Source organism: Trichomycterus rosablanca, chromosome 15 (assembly GCF_030014385.1).
Source record: "Trichomycterus rosablanca isolate fTriRos1 chromosome 15, fTriRos1.hap1, whole genome shotgun sequence".
Classification (NCBI taxonomy): Eukaryota; Metazoa; Chordata; class Actinopteri; order Siluriformes; family Trichomycteridae; genus Trichomycterus; species Trichomycterus rosablanca.
This window is the reverse complement of record NC_086002.1, coordinates 21,180,955-21,201,484: the sequence shown is the minus strand read 5'-3', so window position 1 is coordinate 21,201,484 and position 20,530 is coordinate 21,180,955. Positions and strand designations below refer to the sequence as shown.

Genomic DNA, 20,530 nt, shown 5'->3' with positions numbered 1-20,530 from the left:
AGTGCTGATGAAAGTCACTAAATGACATAAAACCAGTCTGCTAACTGGGCCTAGATCAGGCTCAGCAACTAAACTGGTACATCAAAGGTCTTGCCCCGTGTGAGGATCGAACTCATGACCTAAATGTAAGCATCAAGAACTGGATGACAATCAAATAGGGCTGCACGATATTTCGTTTCAGCATCGTCATCGCGATGTGTGCATGCGCAATAGTCACATCACAGGACGTGTGATGTCACTTCATGCTAATTAAATCAAATACGTCATGCTACAACTTTTTTGCTGCTTGACACAAAAACGAAAATTCACAGCGTTCTCATTTTCCATATAATATCTACCAGTGTGTTCAAAAACCTAGTGAGCTGCCTCGCTGTACTACCTACACAGGCAGCTGCCTCAGTAGAGAGAATTCTAATAAGTCATTGACTTATAAGGCAGGTTATTTGGATGCGCTACTTAGCGATTCCATCGGGTTTCGCATTTAGCATCTTGCCATTAAAACCAATGGAATGAGGTGGGACAGCGCTAACATGTCAATGTAACATCTGGATTCGTGTACAGATAACTGTTACATTTGCTGACAAGCCCAAACTTGCAAATAAAAACACTCGTTAAAAATCAATAATTATTTATTTACGTTTGAAAATAACTTCCTGTCCGCACCGTCAGCCATGTTTATTTTTCTGTGAGAGAAGAGATGCCGCAATGAATTCTGGGATTGCCTTCATCACTAAGGACGCTTCCGATTCTCACTCGTTCTTGAGTAAAAATAACATTGAAATATTAAGATGCCTCAGTAGTGAGCTTAGTAAGGCATCTGGGATTTGGAACAGGTGTACAGCTGCTCTTTTGTTTGTATAGTTTATTTTTAAAAATAATGTTTATTACTTGAAGAGGTTTTGATTGTAAAATAAAATATTAAATGACCCATTTTGTCAATCTTGTTAATTCCCTCATGTGATATTGAAGCTTTCTTAGTTTAATGCTCAGTTTCAACCGAGTACAAAGATGTAGCATGTGATAATCTCTTGTATCACTTGTAGGCAGCACCATTTTTTACAGATAAGCCCCTTATTTAGAGTAAGATACATACATTATTAAACTATTTAAATGAATCATGTTGATGCAAGATATTATTTCTCATTACTTTAAAATCAAGTTATTGATATCAAGTTTCATCATGTCACAAATTGTAATGCCAGCTACATTTTTATTGCCATAATTTAAAGATATTTTGTAACTCTGAAGCAATTTCATTACGTTCATGGTACCATAGTCAAGTCCATGGTACCATAGTTAACTTGCTTTATAAAAATTAACTCCATTCAAATGTATCATAGAAATGTTAAGTGTACATCTATTAATACAAATATAATAATAAAATAAATGTACAAATTCATAAAGGCAGAGTTAGAAATGTTGTACTAAATTGCTTTAGTCAGTTTGCTTTGTAAAACTTGAAAAACTTTACCATAAACTTAGTTCCCATAATCCAGTTTCACATCAAAACACATACTGAACACTGTAAACCCTGCAGCAGTTTATTCAAACACAAATGCACAACACAAACCCTCATAGTGGATTCACAATGAAAAAGCATTAACATAAGTGTTACATCCCGTAGTGATCTATGGGTGATGGGGATGTAACATAATACTACTACAATAATGAAATAATGAGGAGGAAACAATCTTTCCAAAACACACAATTTATTTATAAAATTTCTAAATAACAATGAAAACAACAACAATGAGAAATCAGCTCTAAGCAAATCTTTAAAGAAAAGAATGAAGTGGACGAGACTAATAACAGAGAAAAATATCAAATAAAGCAACACACTTAACTTAAAGAAAACACACACACACACACACACACACACACACACACACACACACACACTCCCTCAAGATCACTTTGAAACACACGAGTAATCTCAGCCGATGCCAAGCGTGCAGACGACGACGCCCCACGATGCCGTTACAGAAAAAAGTAATGACATTACTGTAATGTGTTACTTTGTACCGTGTTACCCCCAACACTGCACACTGTAGTTCTCTCTAAATCTAGCTGAGGTACAGATGTGCTAATGGAGGTTTATTACTGCTGAGCTGCTGTTCAACTCCAGTCCAGTTGGTGACGCTGGTGCGTCTTAAGTTGTTCTACCATCCGCCATTAACCATCATAAGAAGAACAAGAAGCTGCTGTGTTTGTACTGTAGAGCCTCATCTGTAAGTAAAATATGTATTTAATTATAACTCTTATATTTCATTATAACTACATTCTAATTCATAATAAAACTAGAGTTCATAATAAAACATCACTGTGAGGATTTGAGGAGCTTTAACTCCACTGTCATTTAAACACACAAACTATTAGCTGCTCCGCTAACTGTTAGCATCGCACATGATTCAGTACTGATGAACCGATTCATTAGAACCGACCGAGCAAAATGAATCAATTGAGCGGAACTGATTGAGTTTCTTCGTGATTAAATCTCACATTTTTATATAAACACGTGATATTTTTAAACTTTGTTTACAGTTGAACTTTGTTTACAGGTGGTTTGTAGTTTTATAGTCACAGTCAGGTGAAAAGTGTAAGCGAGCGTCTTTAATTGTTTACTGCGTGTCTAAACCATGTATTACGGTACCCGAAGTGTTAAAGAGGGTAAAACTGCTGTTTACAGTTTATTAAACATTATTTACCGTGTTCTGATGCACAAAATCCACTCAGTTCAAGATTTCTTTTATTAATGAAATACATTTCAGACATTTTTACTGTGGGAATTTGTTGTGATCGGATCTCAAACTCATGTGAAGTGTCTATTCGGTTGTGTTAATACCACTTTTTGAAGAGCAATAATATAAGCAAATCAAATTGTTATTAAATGTCACCCCATGATCATAAAGAACATTTACTCTAGTAATCATGTTTTGATTTTGAGATAATTTACTGTAGGAATTTGAAATAATGGGATGGCAAACTTAAGCAAAGTGTCAGTTTGGTTGTGTACAGACCAGCTTCAGTTCATAACAATAACAACAGCCAGTTACAACAGTCTAAAGAATTTTCCTTTAAATATAAATACAGCACATCTATCTGTCTGTCTTTCTGTCTGTCTGTCTATTAGAGCTTTAATAATGCAGTCAGCAGAAGAGGGACACGTCACCCCTGTGGATTTACAAAATGAAGAATTCCAGAAGAAAATAATACAAAAGGAGGAGGATGAAGATGATGATGATTTCTTCTGTAAGTAAATATGAAGCATGATACAGTACAGTATGGTACAGTACAGTGTGGTACAGTACAGTATGGTACAGTACAGTATGGTACAGTATAGTATGGTACAGTACAGTGTGGTACAGTACAGTGTGATATAGTACAGTATGGTACAGTACAGTATGGTACAGTACAGTGTGGTACAGTATGGTACAGTACAGTATGGTACAGTATAGTATGGTACAGTACAGTATGGTACAGTACAGTATGGTACAGTACAGTGTGGTACAGTACAGTATGGTACAGTACAGTGTGGTACAGTACAGTGTGGTACAGTACAGTATGGTACAGTACAGTGTGGTACAGTACAGTGTGGTACAGTACAGTGTGGTACAGTACAGTATGGTACAGTACAGTATGGTACAGTACAGTGTGGTACAGTACAGTATGGTACAGTATTGTGGTTATTATTGGAGTCACTAATCAGTAGAGATAATAAGAGAAAGTGGATAGTGGGATTAGAACCTGTACTGTACCGTACTGTCCTGTGCTGCTACACTCCAGTCTGGATTTGAGTTTTAATCTAACTCGGATTTATTTGTGATTGGAAATCAAACCCACAACCTTCAGTTTCCTCCAGTTGTTGAGTTTCTTCTTCTCATATTGATGAATTTCAGGTGAAGTCACTTTAATCCCTCCAGAACTTGTTGCTTCTGTAGAACTGCTCTTCTCAGAGGACCAACAGTGTGGAGGTTTTCAGATGAAGCCTGTGAAGAAGGAATAACCTGAAGATACAGATGAACTCAGTAAGATTTACATTTACATTTACATTTTCAGCATTTAGCAGACGCTTTTATCCAAAGCGACTTACACAGTGAGCAGAACACAATGATGAGCAATTGAGGGTTAAGGGCCTTGCTCAGGGACCCAACAGTGGCAACTTGGTGGTGGCGGGGCTTGAACCGGCAACCTTCTGTTTACTAGTCCAGTACCTTAACCACTGAGCTATCACTGGTAAGATATTTTTATAACGTTTTTATAAAATAATTTCTCCTAATTTGGTGGTGTCTGAATTACTTGTAATATTTGTGTATTTTAGTGCATAAGTGAGCAGGTGAGTGAAATGAGGAGACAGAAGTAAAGAATATTAAACAGATCATGCTGACTGTACAGTGTGTAGACTAGTATATAATTACAGAGTAATGCCAGGTGAATACAAGTGGCTGAATGATTGGGTAATGAATGAGAATAAATAAAGTCGAGTATATAAGCTGATATATTCAATATATACATGATTGTTTGTGCTGATGGTCCTGGAGAGATGAGTCTGCAGCTTCCGTCCAGATCTTAACTGTCCTTATTGTGGGTATCAGACGTCTGATGACTGGGGTGTACTTGGGGAGCAGGAACAAAGACAGGTGATCAGACTGGCCCAGGTGGGGGAGGGGTGGAGCTTCTGATGAAACTTTGGAAGTCCAGATCTTAAACTGCAGTGATTAAAGTCCCCAGAAACAATAAAGACTCCATCTGGGTTCACAAAGGTCTTTTATAGCTGAGTTAGCATTAGCATCTGGAGGGATATATACTGCAGCAGTAACAATGCAGGAAACCTCTGGTGGTTATAATACCTGGTTATAAAGGGTCTACACGTTATAACCAGGTATTCCAGGTCAGCAGAGCAGTAGGTATTAACTATGACAGAGTCCATGCAGCAGGTTTTGTTTACATAAAGGCAAACACACCACAGAAGCTCTTCATCAGTTCCACCACGTTGTGGTTTAGCTGCAGTCCATGATCCTCTTCTGTGTCAGGGTCCAGATTTTTATTTTGTCATGACATATTGGCAAGGAAGATACAAGGTAGTTTTAGCTTAGCATGCTAACCTCTACATTTACCCTGTTTTGGCTCTTCCTGTTGGGATGAACAGCTCTCTTGGACGCGGTGTTCTGCTCACCTCTGGAAGTAGCCGGTTGAATTAGAATGGACGGTCCAAAACAACACTTAAAGCGGTATAAATGAATGTCCATCAGCGTCTGTCTGTCGTATGTGTAGTTCAAACGAGTGATTCAAGTGAAAACACAGTAAATTGGCAAATAAATAAACACTAGATCGCTAAGCCTGGTGAGATGCTCAGGTGCTTGTGCCGCCATCTTGCCCAAAGGTGGAAACATGTATTGTGGTCAGATGAATCAGCATTTCAGGTCTTTTTATGGAAAAATGAACAGCATGTGATCCGGAACAAAGATGAAAAGGATCCAGACTGTTATCAGCAACATGTGCTGCCTTCAAGACGTCGTCTTTTCCAGGGATGTCCAGCATTTTTTAACAAGACGATGCAAATCCACCTGCTGCACACATTACAAAGGCGTGGCTGAGGAATAAGAGGGTACAGGTACTGGACCGGCCTGTCTGCAGTCCTGACCTGTCCTAACTATTTTTGGAATGTGTTGCAGACCTGAAATGCAGGAATGAATGTTTATTAATAAATGAAATGAAGTTGAGCAGATAAAAGATGAAATATCTCAGCTTCATCCTGTCTGACATCAAATCAAAGTCAAAGTCAGTGTAAAAAATCTGTGTTTTATTATTATCCATACTGTCCCAAGTATTTTTTTTTTATTTGGGTTTGTATTGTTATTATTATTATTAAATCTGCTGAAACCCTGTTTGAACAAAGGTTTATAGGTCGTTTTTTTTTGACAGATAGTATAGAAGTACGTGTCTGTTAGTTCTAACTTAAGTGCTTAATAAAGAAGTTGGTCGTTACTGCCAACAATAACAAACTTATTATTTTTTTCTTCACAAAACAAAGACATTTCAGGTGAAGGAACCTCGATCCCTGAGGAACACCTCACCCCAGTGGACCAACAGTGTGGAGGTTTCCAGATGAAGCCTGTGAAGAAGGAAGAAGCTGAAGATAAAGATGAACTCAGTAAGATATTTTTTATCTTGAGTAAAATAAGATTATAAACTGGGGCTGCACGATATTTCGTTTCAGCATCGACATTGCGATGTGTTCATGTGCGATAGTCACATCGCAGGACGTGCGATGTTACTTAATGCAAATTGAATCAAATACGTCATGCTACAACTTTTTTGCTGCTTGACACAAAACGAAAATTCCCACCGTTCTCATTTTCCATGACGTATCTACCAGTGTGTTCAAAAACCTAGTGAGCTGCCTCGCTGTACTACCTACACAGGCAGCTGCCTCAGTAGAGAGGATTCTAATAAGTCATTGACTTATAAGGCAGGTTATCGAAACGCTCTACTTAGCAATTCCATCGGGTTTCGCATTTAGCATTTTGCCATTAAAACCAATGGAATGAGGTGGGACAGCGCTAACATGCAGAGGCGATTTAACCTGCCTGTGGGCTCAGGGGCTACGGCTGGTTGTGGCCCCCCTACATATACTGTATATATATACAGCGAGTCTCACATACAAAACTAACCGCAGCACGTCCGAACGCACATGTATAAACCCGGTGCTGCATTCTGATTGGCTGAGCTGAATGTCACTCACGTACTAGTTCGTTAGTACTACTACAGCTCGTTATAGTTTATCTGGCCAATCAACAGTCAGAAATATGAATAACGTGTAAATGATTTACAAAATCACTGGTTTGTAAGCTTCCCTATTCTTATTAACCAAAATAACTAACAAAATAAAAAATAAAAAAAACAGCCAATTCGGGGCCCTCAATTATTTAAGGCCCCTGGGCTGAAGCCCAAAGTTCTTTTGTTTCTATAGTTTTTTTAATAATAAATATTAAGATGCCTCAGTAGTGAGCTTAGTAAGGCATCTCGGATTTGGAACAGGTTTATAGCTGCTCTTTTGTTTGTATAGTTTTTTTTTTAAATAATGTTTACTAATTGAAGAGGTTTTGATTGTGAAATAAAATATTAAATGACCCACGTTGTCAATCCTGTTAATTCCCTCATGTGATATTGAAGCTTTCTTAGTTTAATGCTCAGTTTCAACCGAGTACAAAGATGTAGCTTGTCATAATCTTTTGTATCCCTTGTAGGCACCACCCTTTTTTACAGATGAGCCTCTTATTTAGAGTAAGATACGTGCATTATTAATATTATTACTAATGTGGTGAAAATTCCTGCATTTTTTAAATATCGCAATATATATCGCAGGAAAAAAAAATCGCAATGTCAGTTTTTTCCAATATCGTGTAGCATATATAACCTATTATAAATGTATTTATTATTTATAATGTTATAAATGTATTTTATTATTTATAATGTTATAAATGTATTTATTATTTATAATGTTATAAATGTATTTGATGATTTATAATGTTATAAATGTATTTATTATTTATAATGTTATAAATGTATTTGATGATTTATAATGTTATAAATGTATTTATTATTTATAATGTTATAAATGTATTTTATTATTTATAATGTTATAAATGTATTTATTATTTATAATGTTATAAATGTATTTTATTATTTATAATGTTATAAATGTATTTGATGATTTATAATGTTATAAACGTATTTGATGATTTATAATGTTATAAACGTATTTGATGATTTATAATGTTATGAACGTATTTGATGATTTATAATGTTATAAACGTATTTGATGATTTATAATGTTATAAACGTATTTGATGATTTATAATGTTATAAACGTATTTGATGATTTATAATGTTATAAACGTATTTGATGATTTATAATGTTATAAATGTATTTGATGATTTATAATGTTATAAATGTATTTGATGATTTATAATGTTATAAACGTATTTGATGATTTATAATGTTATAAACGTATTTGATGATTTATAATGTTATAAACGTATTTGATGATTTATAATGTTATAAACGTATTTGATGATTTATAATGTTATAAACGTATTTGATGATTTATAATGTTATAAACGTATTTGATGATTTATAATGTTATAAACGTATTTAATGATTTATAATGTTATAAATGTATTTGATGATTTATAATGTTATAAATGTATTTGATGATTTATAATGTTATAAATGTATTTGATGATTTATAATGTTATAAACGTATTTGATGATTTATAATGTTATAAACGTATTTGATGATTTATAATGTTATAAACGTATTTGATGATTTATAATGTTATAAACGTATTTGATGATTTATAATGTTATAAACGTATTTGATGATTTATAATGTTATAAACGTATTTAATGATTTATAATGTTATAAATGTATTTGATGATTTATAATGTTATAAACGTATTTGATGATTTATAATGTTATAAATGTATTTGATTTATAATGTTATAAATGTATTTATTATTTATAATGTTATAAATGTATTTGATCATTTATAATGTTATAAATGTATTAGATGATTTATAATGTTATAAATGTATTAGATGATTTATAATGTTATAAATGTATTTGATGATTTATAATGTTATAAATGTATTTTTTTATTTATAATGTTATAAATGTATTTGATGATTTTCTGTTTCAGAACTGAACAAGGATTTCTCCTGCTCCTCGTGTCCACGTTCCTCTACAACCCAAAATCAGCTCCACAATCACATCAAGAGCTGCAACCATGTTAAATATGAGACTCTAGTGAAGATTAAGACTGAACATGAGGATCTGACGCCCACCAGAAGCTCCAGTAATCAGCAAACGTCCTCTGGTACTGTCAGCATTAACACGTCTCTCAGTCCCACACAGGAAGCAGGAAACGTCTGTTCACAGTGTGGGAAGAGCTTCAGTACCCGGCGTGCTCTCAAAATACACCAGCGCATTCACACTGGAGAGAAACCGTATCAGTGCTCACAGTGTGGAAAGAGTTTTAATCAACAGAGTCATTTTAAAAGACACCAGCGCATTCACACTGGAGAAAAACCTTTTCAGTGCTCACAGTGTGGGAAGAGTTTCAATACACAGAGTGATCTAAAAAAACACCAGCGCATTCACACTGGAGAGAAACCATATCAGTGCTCACAGTGTGGAAAGAGTTTTAATCGACAAAGTTCTCTAAAAATGCACCAGCGCATTCACACTGGAGAGAAACCATATCAGTGCTTAGAGTGTGGAAAGAGTTTTAATACACAGGGTTATCTCAAAACACACCAGCGCTTTCACACTGGAGAGAAACCGTATCAGTGCTCACAGTGTGGGAAGAGTTTTAATACACAGGGTGATCTAAAAAAACACCAGCGCATTCACACTGGAGAGAAACCGTATCAGTGCTCGCAGTGTGGGAAGAGTTTTAATCATCAAAGTGCTTTCAGAATACACCAGCGCATTCACACTGGAGAGAAACCGTATCAGTGCTCACAGTGTGGAAAGAGTTTTAATCAACAGAGTCATTTTAAAAGACACCAGCGCATTCACACTGGAGAAAAACCTTATCAGTGCTCACAGTGTGGGAAGAGTTTCAATACACAGAGTAATCTAAAAAAACACCAGTGCATTCACACTGGAGATAAACCATATCAGTGCTCACAGTGTGGAAAGAGTTTTCATCGACAAAGTGCTCTCAAAATGCACCAGTGCATTCACACTGGAGAGAGAAACCGCATCAGTTCTCACAGTGTTGAAAGAGTTTCAATGGACAGTGATCTGAAAAGACACCAGCGCATTCACACTGGAGAGAAACTGTATCAGTGCTCACAGTGTGAGTAGAGTTTTAATCAACAGAGTCATTTTAAAAGACACCAGCGCATTCACACTGGAGAGAAACCATATCAGTGCTCACAGTGTGGGAAGAGTTTTAATAGACAGAGTCATCTCAAAATACACCAGCACATTCACACTGGAGAGAAACCATATCAGTGCTTACAGTGTGGGAAGAGTTTTAATCAACAGAGTCATTTTAAAAGACACCAGCGCATTCACACTGGAGAGAAACCATATCAGTGCTCACAGTGTGGGAAGAGTTTTAATACACAGAGTGATCTCAAAATACACCAGCGCATTCACACTGGAGAGAAACCGTATCAGTGCTCACAGTGTGGAAAGAGTTTTAATCGACAAAGTGCTCTCAAAATGCACCAGCGCATTCACACTGGAGAGAAACCATATCAGTGCTCACGGTGTGGGAAGAGTTTTATTACACAAAGTAATCTTAAAACGTATCTGATTGTAAAAGTGAAATCTTAATATCACTAACATAATAACAGAACAAAATCTAAATACTGATTATTTAGATTAAACAGCTCTAATACACAGAAATCAATACATGTGATTTAAACATGCAGTACAAATGTTCTTTAGCTTTGTGTTCAGGATATTGGTATAACATCATTCTTAACACTACATCTCCAACACAGTATTAAAATAGAAATGATACATAACTGGTAGACTTACCCGGACAGTCTGTCTGAGGATTTTATTCATAAACATTACAACATGTTGGATTGTCTTTGCTAGAATTCACTTAGCTTAGTTCTTTTCCTAATTGGATAGATCTGAGATAAAGCAGACCCTAATAGGAGGGGTCCTTTAAATGCATGAAGGCCTCAGCATGAAATTATACAGATAAAGAGAGAAAAATAAAGAATAAAGAATAATTCATGGAATAGTCCAGTGGTACGTAAAGCAGCACGAGGTGGTACGCCAGATAATCTCGGAAAAGTAATTACATGCACCGAAAAAATAAATAATTTAATAATTATAAATAAAAAAATATGAAACAAAATGTGTAAATTACTAATAAAATAAAAGTTCTTATAATTCTATTTGAATGAAATCAGTTTAATTAAAACGAATGTGTTTTTAAAACTTTTCGGGGCTACACAGACACTGTACTTCATTACGTCTATACTTCACGTTCGGGGTTTCCATCTCAAAATTTCCAAAGCATTATCAGTAAAGTTCTCAGTAAAGTTCTCAGTAAAGTTCTCAGTAAAGTTATCAGTAAAGTTATCAGTAAAGTTATCAGTAAAGTTATCAGTAAAGTTATCAGTAAAGTTCTCAGTAAAGTTATCAGTAAAGTTATCAGTAAAGTTCTCAGTAAAGTTATCAGTAAAGTTATCAGTAGCTCTCTCGCTTTTGTCAGAGCAGATCTGTGTTTGAATCTCACTGATCTTGTTCCTGACATCACAAGGCTGCTCCGCTAAACAGGCGCTCCCCTCTCACTCAGATGCTCAGTGCTAACTGCAGATATACTAGTGATGGGTCGTTCGCCAACGATCCGATTCTGTTGAACGGATCTTTGAAATGAACGAAAGGAACCGAGTCTTTTATTTCTGCACAGTTCTTATTGGCTGTAATCTAATCAACCCATTCAGCTTCCATCAGTAGAGAGAATTAATCATAACTCGTAATAAAAGCTGTTTATTATCGATATTCAAATCTGAAAACTTTCAGTATCACGGAGAGCGAGCAACACACACACACACACAGAGAGAGAGAGAGAGTGAGAGAGATAGTAGTATAATGATAAATAATTGAGAAATAAACTATAAACTTGTTTAATTGTGTTAGATCTGATTGGTTCATGGCGCTTATGTTTTAAAGCAGAAACAAACACACTCACATCTTTGCACAAAAGAGGATTTTTCTGAAACTTAATGAAATGCAACCACAGTACGTCTCTTCCCTTCCCTGTATTTTTTTTCCCTTTTGAAATAAATCTTTTTTCTCATTTAAGTGTTGTTTGAATTAGGAATACATTTAAGGCAAGGTAGCAAAATTTGATATTAAAATCGGGGGTGTCTCCAAAAGTATTGGAACAGTGAGGCCAATCCCTTTTATTTTTGCTGTAGACTGAAAACATTTGGGTTTGACATTAAAAGATGAATATGAGACAAAAGATCAACATTTCAGCTTTTATTTCCAGGTATTTACATCTGGATCTGATACACAGTTCAGAAGATAGCACCTTTTGTCTGAACCCACCCATTTTTCTTGTGAGCAAAAATATTGGAACAGATCAACTTAAAATGTGAATAAGTGAATAAGACTTAATATTTAGTTGCAAATCCTTTGCTTACAATAACTGCATCAAGCCTGTGACCCACTGACATCACTAAACTTTTGCATACTTCTTTTGTGATGTTTTTCCAGGCTTTCACTGCAGCCTCTTTCAGTTGGTCTTTGTTGGTGTTGGGGTTACTCCCTTCAGTCTCCTCTTTAGCAGGTAAAATGCAGCTCTATAGCAGGGGTGTCAAACTCATTTTCACCGAGGGCCACATCAGCATTATGGTGGCCCTCAAAGGGCCGATTGTAACGTATCCTGCTGTGATTGCAATCTGCTGTTTTTCTTAGAAGCTGAATTCTGCATTTATATTGTCCTCCTTTACCACAGACACGGCCTCATAACACAAGAGACGCACCGGTTTCCCTTCCTGAAGCACAAACTTGTATTCACTTTCATTACATTTCCTCCTTCTGCTTAATTTTCTTACTTATCTTCTTGTACATTTTGGGATTATTTGTAAATATTTCTTATCATCTACTGGTGGGATGTGTCACTTTGCAGGTCACAAAATCAGCATGCATTTTGAGAGATGCAGTTAATGTAGGATTTTAGTGTATTTTAAGACGAGTGTTTTGCCCTCACTAATAGTTTATCCCCCTTTCTCAGCTAGACAGACAGACAGACAGACAGACAGCTCCCTTCAGAACACAGTCGGTTTTATTTTCTTCCCAGCTGTGATACACTGTGTGCATCAAAATAAAGTAAAAATACAAACAATAAAGAACTTAATACAGTTAAAGCACACAGCTGTAGTTAAGTGTTACATCTGGTACAATATGAGATTTAACCAAACGTAAAATAGCGCTAACGAGTTAGCATTTTAAAAATACTAACTGCTATAGTAACGGTAACAATTGTATTTAATTACGGTAAATTTGTAACTAAAATGCTGTGATATACTCAATAAACATTTACAAACAACTGAGAATATAAACGTACTTACAGACGATGCTTCTGTATTATATTGCAAGATAATTCTTTTTATTTATTTATTATTGTTTACATTACTGACTACGCTACCCCACGTTCTTTTGCCATAAAAGTCACATGGCTTCTAGCGAAGGTCAAAGTTAGTCGCCATGACTACGATGCCAACAGTTGCCGCTTAAAGGAGCAGGTGTCCCATTAAATTATAAGTGCGTCTCTGTAACGACTCGAACCATCACAACAATCATACAGTCGTTTAAGCTCTCGCGGGCCACATAAAATGACGTGGCGGGCCGGATCTGGCCCGCGGGCCTTGAGTTTGACACCCCTGCTCTATAGGGTTTAAGTCTGGAGAGTGACTAGGCCAGTCCAAAACCTTCCACTTCTTGCCCCTGATGAACTCTTTTGTAGTTTTGGCAGTATGTTTTGGGTCATTATCTTGCTGCATGATGAAGGATCTCCCAATCAGTTTGGTTGCATCTTTCTTTAAATTAACAGACAAAATATTTCTGTAGACTTCTGAGTTCAATGTACTGCTGCCATCATGTGTGACATCATCAATGAAGATTAATGAGCCCGTCCCAGAAGAAGCCATGCAAGCCCGAGCCATGACATTACCTCCACTGTGTTTCACAGATGAGCTTGTATGTTTGGGATCATGATCAGATCCTTTCTTTCTCCAAACTTTAGCCTTTCCATCACATTGGTAAAGATTAATCTTTGTCTCATCAGTCCATAAAACTTTGTCTGAGGCTTGTCTCTTATTCTTCTTGCTCATTAGTGGTTTGCATCTTCTGGTGAAGCCTCTGTACTTTTGTTCATGAAGTCTTCTGCGAACAGTAGATTGTGATACCTTCACTCCTGCCCTCTGGAGGTTGTTGCTGATGTCACTAACAGTTGTTTTAGGGTCTTTCTTTACAGCACGCACAATGTTTCTGTCATCAACTGCTGTTGTTTTCCTGGGTCTACCTGTTCGACATGTGTTACAGTAAAGACTTTCTTCTTCAGGACATTCCAAACGGTTGTACTGGCTATGGCCAATATTTGTGCAATGGCTCTGATTGATTTTCCATCTTCTCTCAACTTCACAATTGCTTGTTTTTCACCCATAGACAGCTCTCTGGTTTTCATGTTGGTTACTCTTCTAACTATAAATGCACAGTCTGCACAGGCAAAACCCAAATCTGAAACTGAGCGTAGACGTTCAGCGCTATTTATTGTTTAAATAATCAATGTAACAGGACACACCTGAGCAACAAAACACACCTGAGAGTTACACAGACTGTATTAATTAACACAATTAAACTTTTTTATAGCAGTAAATAACATGATTTGATTCTGAAAGTAAAGATAATGTTTGGTAACTTGATTGTTTCAGGTATTTATAGGCATTTAAATAGTAATTAAAAACAGTATTTCCCAGTCTTGTTTCTGCACATTACAGTATTAAAACCTATTAAGTTTTCTTAATAGATTTATGAAATAATAGTATCTGTGTTTTGATGTTTTATTGATGCATAATATTAAATCAAAATATTTTGAAAAGCATGATTTCTGAGTTAGCCAGATAACTTAAGCACAGTGTCAAGGATAGTTCAATATGAACTGTTTTTTTTTCCCTCTTTTGTCTTATGGTTCTGTATGCCAGGAAATACTCCAAAGGCAGCCATGCATTGTTATAGTTTAAACCCAAACCATGTTTGGCACCTGAATGCTACATTTGTTTGTTGTTCGCTGTGTGAAAATAAAATGAATAAATAACAGCGTATTATATGCATATTTTATTGTTTTGTTTTTTTATTATTTATATTTTTTTCCTCTTTCCCCCCCCAAGTCTAGTCGTGTCCAATTACTCTGACTGCGTCCTCTATACTGATTCAACCCTTCACTGCTGACTTAGGACGCCTCTCAACTGACGTACGCCCCCTCACACACAGTCAGTACAGACTGCATTTTTCAACTGCACGAGTTGAGTTCATACACTTGACGGGCACTGTGTATGGAGGGCCACACCCCCATCAGCATTATTCCTCAGCCCTGTGCAGGCACCATCAGTCAGCTAGCAGGTATGAGGACCTATGATCCGACTTTCTTACCCTCTAACCCTGAACAACAGCCAATCGTTGTTTATACAGTCGCTCAGCCTAGTCGGAAAGGCAGAGCTGAGATTCGATACGATGTATTCAAAACCACAACTCTGGTGAGCTAGCGTACTTTACCGCTGCACCACCTGAGAAGCCTGCATATTTTATTGTTTAAAATAATGTCATCAGGGACTGTTTGACCTCATGCACTTTCACATTATCAAATCTGGCCCTCCTAAAAAAAAGTTTGGACACCACTGATGTAGGGGAACGGACGAGAGCCGTGAGTGTCCCTCAATTCTGCTCTTATTATTAAACCTAAAGAATTCAAGTGACTGAATATGGAACCGATTTCAGAACTGAGAGGATTTTCTCCCGGATTGCCACCTGTTTAGTCATATCCAGTTCCTGAGTGTGTATCAACCCACTCGTTCCACTTACATTCTGGTTAAATAGAGCCTCAGACCACACACACTGTACCTGTAGGTTTGCATAAGGAGAGACACGCTGTGCTCACCAATATGTGTCTGTTGGACACCTGGCCAGGTTGGTAGCACTGCTGAGATTCGAACCCCTGACCTCAAACACTATTTTGTTGGTTTTTTTCATGCTCTGTGTAAGGAAACATTGGTGGAGTGGACAGAACGAGCTCCTCGTCCTTCTCCTGGGCATAAAAATCCATTTTATGTTCCTCAGATGGAGAACCAATCAAATTATGTTTTTCTGATTAGCCTGAGGAACAATTTTAGTGACCGAGGCGACGCCCAAACGCCTGGCGGTTCCTCCCTCTGATGTGAACTACAAGATCTGGGTTTTTTTGTTCCTGTTTTTAAGGGGTGCTGATATTGTTTGATCGTGGTTCCATTTTCAGTCGTTATGAGAAGCTAATCTGTTGTGTGGTTTGTACCGCTGCGGCGGTGGTGAGATGCTAACCGTAGCGGCGCTCTGTGTGCAGGGGCGAGTACGCGCTGGTGGAATACTGCGAGGTCAAAGCCGTCACCATCAAGCTTAACGAGCAGCTGAATATCTGAGAGACACCGCCCACCCAGGCCCAGACCCTCCCCTCGTCCAATCAGAAAGCGCTTCAGATCTGAGCTACTGCCGGTCTAAAGCACGTCACTCGGACCCCGGAGCTCTCTCACGTCTCTTTACTTCTCCTCGTCTTCCTCTTTTATACTGAGATTACATTTTCTGTACAGAGAGAAAATGTTTGATGTTTTTGATCTGGATGTCATGTGATCTGTTCTGGTGTCTCCAATCACCACCAGGTTCCAAACTCACCAGAACTTCAGCCGAGCTCGACTTTTACTTTAATTTAAGGATTAGAAAGTTTTATTTTAAGCTTCTCAGAAATCTGCTGCATCATAAATATACGGACAGTCGATGATTTATCAGCAGCCTCTTCAGCCACGTCACTCTAAAGCTGGCTGGACTGTGGACGGTGTCGCGTGTGGTGGCACAGAAACCCAAATCCTTCCTCTGAACACATTCTAATCAAAACAAAAGATGAACCGCTGTAGCCTAGTGGTTAAGATACTGGACTAGTAAACAGAAGGTTGCTGGTTCAAGCCCCACCACTACCAGGTTGCCATTGTTGGGCCCTTGAGCAAGGCCCTTAACCCTCAATTGTTTACACTGTATACTGTCACAGTACTTTGGATAAAGCATGCTGATAACCTAAACTCACTGACCCCAGAACAGTTCTGTTTTTACTGTGTACACTACAGGACCAAAAGTATTGGGACGCCTGACCATGAGCTCGTCTGATCTTATTAAAACAGAGTGACACCCCTGTGTGATCATAAAGAAACACCCCCATCACCGGGGCGACCGTTCACCCCTCAACAGCCAGAATAACACCGGAGCGGCTTCGAGGCGAATCTCCGAATGTACTAAAGGGACTCGACCAAAACCCACAACATATATAGAGAGACCAGAAGCAGTTCACAGACACCCGTCATCCAATTGGACGGAATTTGAGAGGATCTGGCTTGACGAACGGGATAAACAGCCTAAATCCAGATGTGTGAAGCTTGTAGAGACGCATCCAAGTGACCTGCAGCTGTAATCGCTGTCAAAGTGGCGTCCACAGACTTCTGAATAAAATGTCCAATATTTTTGAGATTTTACTTTTTAATTGTTAAACATTCGTTTGATTTTTATGTCGGGTGATTAAGTGCAAATTAAATGATGAATTTAATTCATTTAACATTAAAATAATGTGAGAACAAAGTCAGGAGGTCTAAGGAACCACCAGGTCTGAGGACCCACTTCTGAACCTCCTTTATCACATCATGGCAAGAATATCAAACCATATTTAAGGATCTAAATGTCCAGCACCACCGTCTCCTTAATTCTTCTGATAGAGAAGAACTTTGGTACGACTCTGAACCTTCCCAAATCAGGGAGGTAAAGAAAAACCCAGCTGGATCTCTAAAGCAGTTCTGAAGGTCCTGAGATGGGAGAACATTTACATTTTCAGCATTTAGCAGACACTTTTATCCAAAGCGACTTACACACAATGAGCAATTGAGGGTTAAGGGCCTTGCTCAGGGATCCAACAGTGGCAACTTGGTGGTGGCGGGGCTTGAACCGGCAACCTTCTGTTTACTAGTCCAGTACCTTAACCACTGAGCTATCACTGAACATGTTAGACATGTTGAACCTGTTGAACGGACAGTTATTTTTGCAGCCTCCACAGATCAGATCTTTATACAGAGCAGTGAGGTGGTAGCACCGCTGAGAAAACTGCAGAAGAACCTCTGAAGATCTGAAGATGGCAGTTCAGCTGGGTTCCTCTATGTTCACCAGATGTTTCCACCTTTAATAAGCACCAGAACTAAATCCAGCTGTTTATTTTTAAAGAACTTTATTTTCATTTAGATGATGGAAAGTTTCTGGAGCTTGGCGGGTTGTCTGGTGGTTCTTCATTTAGCTCCTCCAGGTTCTCCAGATGATCAGGAGAAACGATGCATGCAGAGCTCATCCTCTTCAGCGTCATCATGGAGACTGAGGGCACGGGAGCATCGGCAGGCACGGACACGCCTACACACACACACACAACACACACGTGTAAGAGGAACACTCCAGCCTTCATATGCTCATTATGATGAAGATTTAGATCTGTTAATAATCCACCTGGGTTCTCCACCGTGGTCTCCATCAGTCTCAGACACTCTTTAGGTTGGTTCATGAAGGTGGGAGCAATCAGAACGTGCTCGACCGTTCTGCTGCTGCACCACTTCATCAGACGAGGACCCGAAGACGTTCTCCAGAACATCAGCCTGAAGTGGATCTGCTGGAGAAATGAAACCTGATTCAGCGCCATGATGGATTAGACACCACACAGCTCATAAACCCCCTCAAGATGTACCTTCAATACCTTCTGTAATTGAGATCTGCTCCTCTGGGTTCTCTTCCTCTTGGTTCTCCACAGCCACCCAGTTTACTTTCCTTGTCATATCTGGTGTGGCTACCTCCTCCAGATTCCTGCTCTCCACCTCCAGGACCAGCTGTTCCTCTGAGTCCTCCTCATCCAGGTTTATCTCTTCCTCAGCCACCCAGTTCACTTTCCTTGTCATGTCTGGTGTGGCTACCTCCTCCAGATTCCTGCTCTCCACCTCCAGGATCAGGTGCTTCTCCAGTTTATGCAGTTGGTCCATAAGAACATCCTGCTTCTGGTTTTTCAGAATCACATCATCTATCAGGTCCTGCACTTGGTCCAGCACACTTACCTGCTCCTCCATTCTATGAAGCTGGTCTATTAAAACCCCAAGCTCTTTCGGTTCCTTCACTCTGCTTTCCAGAACCACCTGCTCCTTTGGGTTCTTCTCCAGAACCACCTGCTCCTTCTGTTCCCTCTCTAGGTTCTTCAGAACCACCAGCTCCTCCAGTTCTTCTGCTTGTTTCCCCAAAACCAGATGCGCTATGTGTTCGTGCACCTGCCTCAGCTGAACAAGCAGCTCATCCATTTTTTGCATTGGGTCAATTTCCACCTGATCCTGCTTCTCTAAATCTTGCCCTTGGTCAATTTGATCCACCAGATCCTCCAGGACCTGGGCTTGGTCCATCAGAACCACCTGATCCTCCAGGACCTGGGCTTGGTCAGTTTGATCCACCTGCTCATTCAGGACCTGGGCTTGGTCAGTTTGATCCACCTGATCCTCCAGGACCTGGGCTTGGTTCAACAGAAACATTTGCTCTTCCAGGACCTGGGCTCGGTTTATCCGAATCCCCTGCCCCTCCAGTTCCTGGATGTAATTCTCCAGAACTGCCTGTATTTCCAGGTCCTGCCCTTGGTCCAGGAGAACCTGTGTGCTTGGTTCTGGGTTCTCTTCATTTCCCATCCTCTGATGTTCCTCCACATTGGTGTTCTCCTGTCGCTCTGTCCTGTTGCGTCTCCACCATCTCCACCATCTCCTCCTTCTCACCCTCCTCTCAGGTCTGGGTCTCAGTGGCTCGTCGACGTCGTCGGCCGGGACGCTAAAACACCACAGCCTCCTGAACCAGGACATTTTAGATGTTGCCTCTTCGATGCTCAGACTCAGAATGAAGCAGCAGCAGCGGAGCTTATATAGGAGCCTGTAGAATGTTGTGACATCATCATGATGTCACAGTGTGAGCTGGAGCTGAGAGCAGAGCAGCACTCAGTCTCACTAACATTCACCTCAGGTGTGGCCACGCCCACTAATCTGTACAGCCAAAAGTATGTGACCCCTCTCTAAAGTGTAGAGCTGTGTGTAACCAAAAGTATGTGGATATGAGTGTATGTGTGTGTGTGTGTGTGTGTGTGTGTGTGTGTGTGTGCAATTTAATGGAAAGTCTGTAGCTTTCCATGTGCAGCAGCTTGTTTATGATTGTGTATATTGTATCTATATTTTATTTTACTTATCAAGATAACCTACATAGGGAAGAGTCTATGTAAGTAGGTATACTAGGTGATGTTACAGAATACCCACAGTGCGGTGTGAGACAGCTCATGCACTTAGCAATCAGAATGAGAAATAAAAACATGTAGCTGTTTCAGTGATTTTTTTCTAAAAAGAAAACAAATCTCTTAGTTCTATGTAATTTGACTTAAACACAATCTAATGTAGTGACACATCAATGTGGAGCAACTACAGCCATCAAAACGATATAGTAAATAAGTAAATAAACTACTATTATCTGTTACACAGATTATCATAGAAGCACATAATGCATGTTTAAGTAGCTATAGTTATCTGTGCAAGAGAGAATAGTGATGTGTGTATGAGAGTATGAGAGTATGATAGTAAATAAAAGAAAGTGTGATTATAGTTGTAAGAGGGTATAGTAGTATATGTGAAAGAGTATAATAATCCATG

General features: G+C 38.6%; 3 protein-coding genes across 6 annotated transcripts in view; 1 reads left to right on the top strand and 2 right to left on the bottom strand.

Annotated features, from left to right (window-relative positions):
• LOC134328786 (uncharacterized) overlaps window positions 1-20,530 on the bottom strand; it is a 765,451-nt gene that overhangs the window by 414,034 nt on the left and 330,887 nt on the right. The window lies entirely within an intron of this gene.
• Window positions 1-20,530, top strand: part of LOC134329498 (zinc finger protein 420-like) — a 150,033-nt gene that overhangs the window by 5,887 nt on the left and 123,616 nt on the right. The window contains exons 2-3 of the mRNA XM_063010785.1: window positions 8,988-9,746; window positions 9,993-10,324. Of these exons, the coding sequence (XP_062866855.1) occupies window positions 8,988-9,746; window positions 9,993-10,324 (1,091 nt within the window). The remainder of the gene's footprint in view (window positions 1-8,987; window positions 9,747-9,992; window positions 10,325-20,530) is intronic.
• LOC134328762 (uncharacterized) lies at window positions 18,038-19,738 on the bottom strand. 4 transcript variants are annotated; one of them, XM_063009976.1, is made up of 3 exons: window positions 18,559-19,738; window positions 18,324-18,483; window positions 18,038-18,230 (listed from the first exon to the last, which is right to left on the bottom strand). In XM_063009976.1, the coding sequence occupies exons 1-2, from the start codon at window positions 19,697-19,699 to the stop codon at window positions 18,365-18,367; spliced, it is 1,260 nt and encodes a 419-aa protein (XP_062866046.1). In that variant the 5' UTR covers window positions 19,700-19,738; the 3' UTR covers window positions 18,038-18,230; window positions 18,324-18,364. The 4 variants fall into 4 exon arrangements, with proteins under 4 accessions (XP_062866046.1, XP_062866047.1, XP_062866048.1 ...); XM_063009977.1 differs by having other exon boundaries at window positions 18,324-18,480; XM_063009978.1 differs by having other exon boundaries at window positions 18,568-19,738.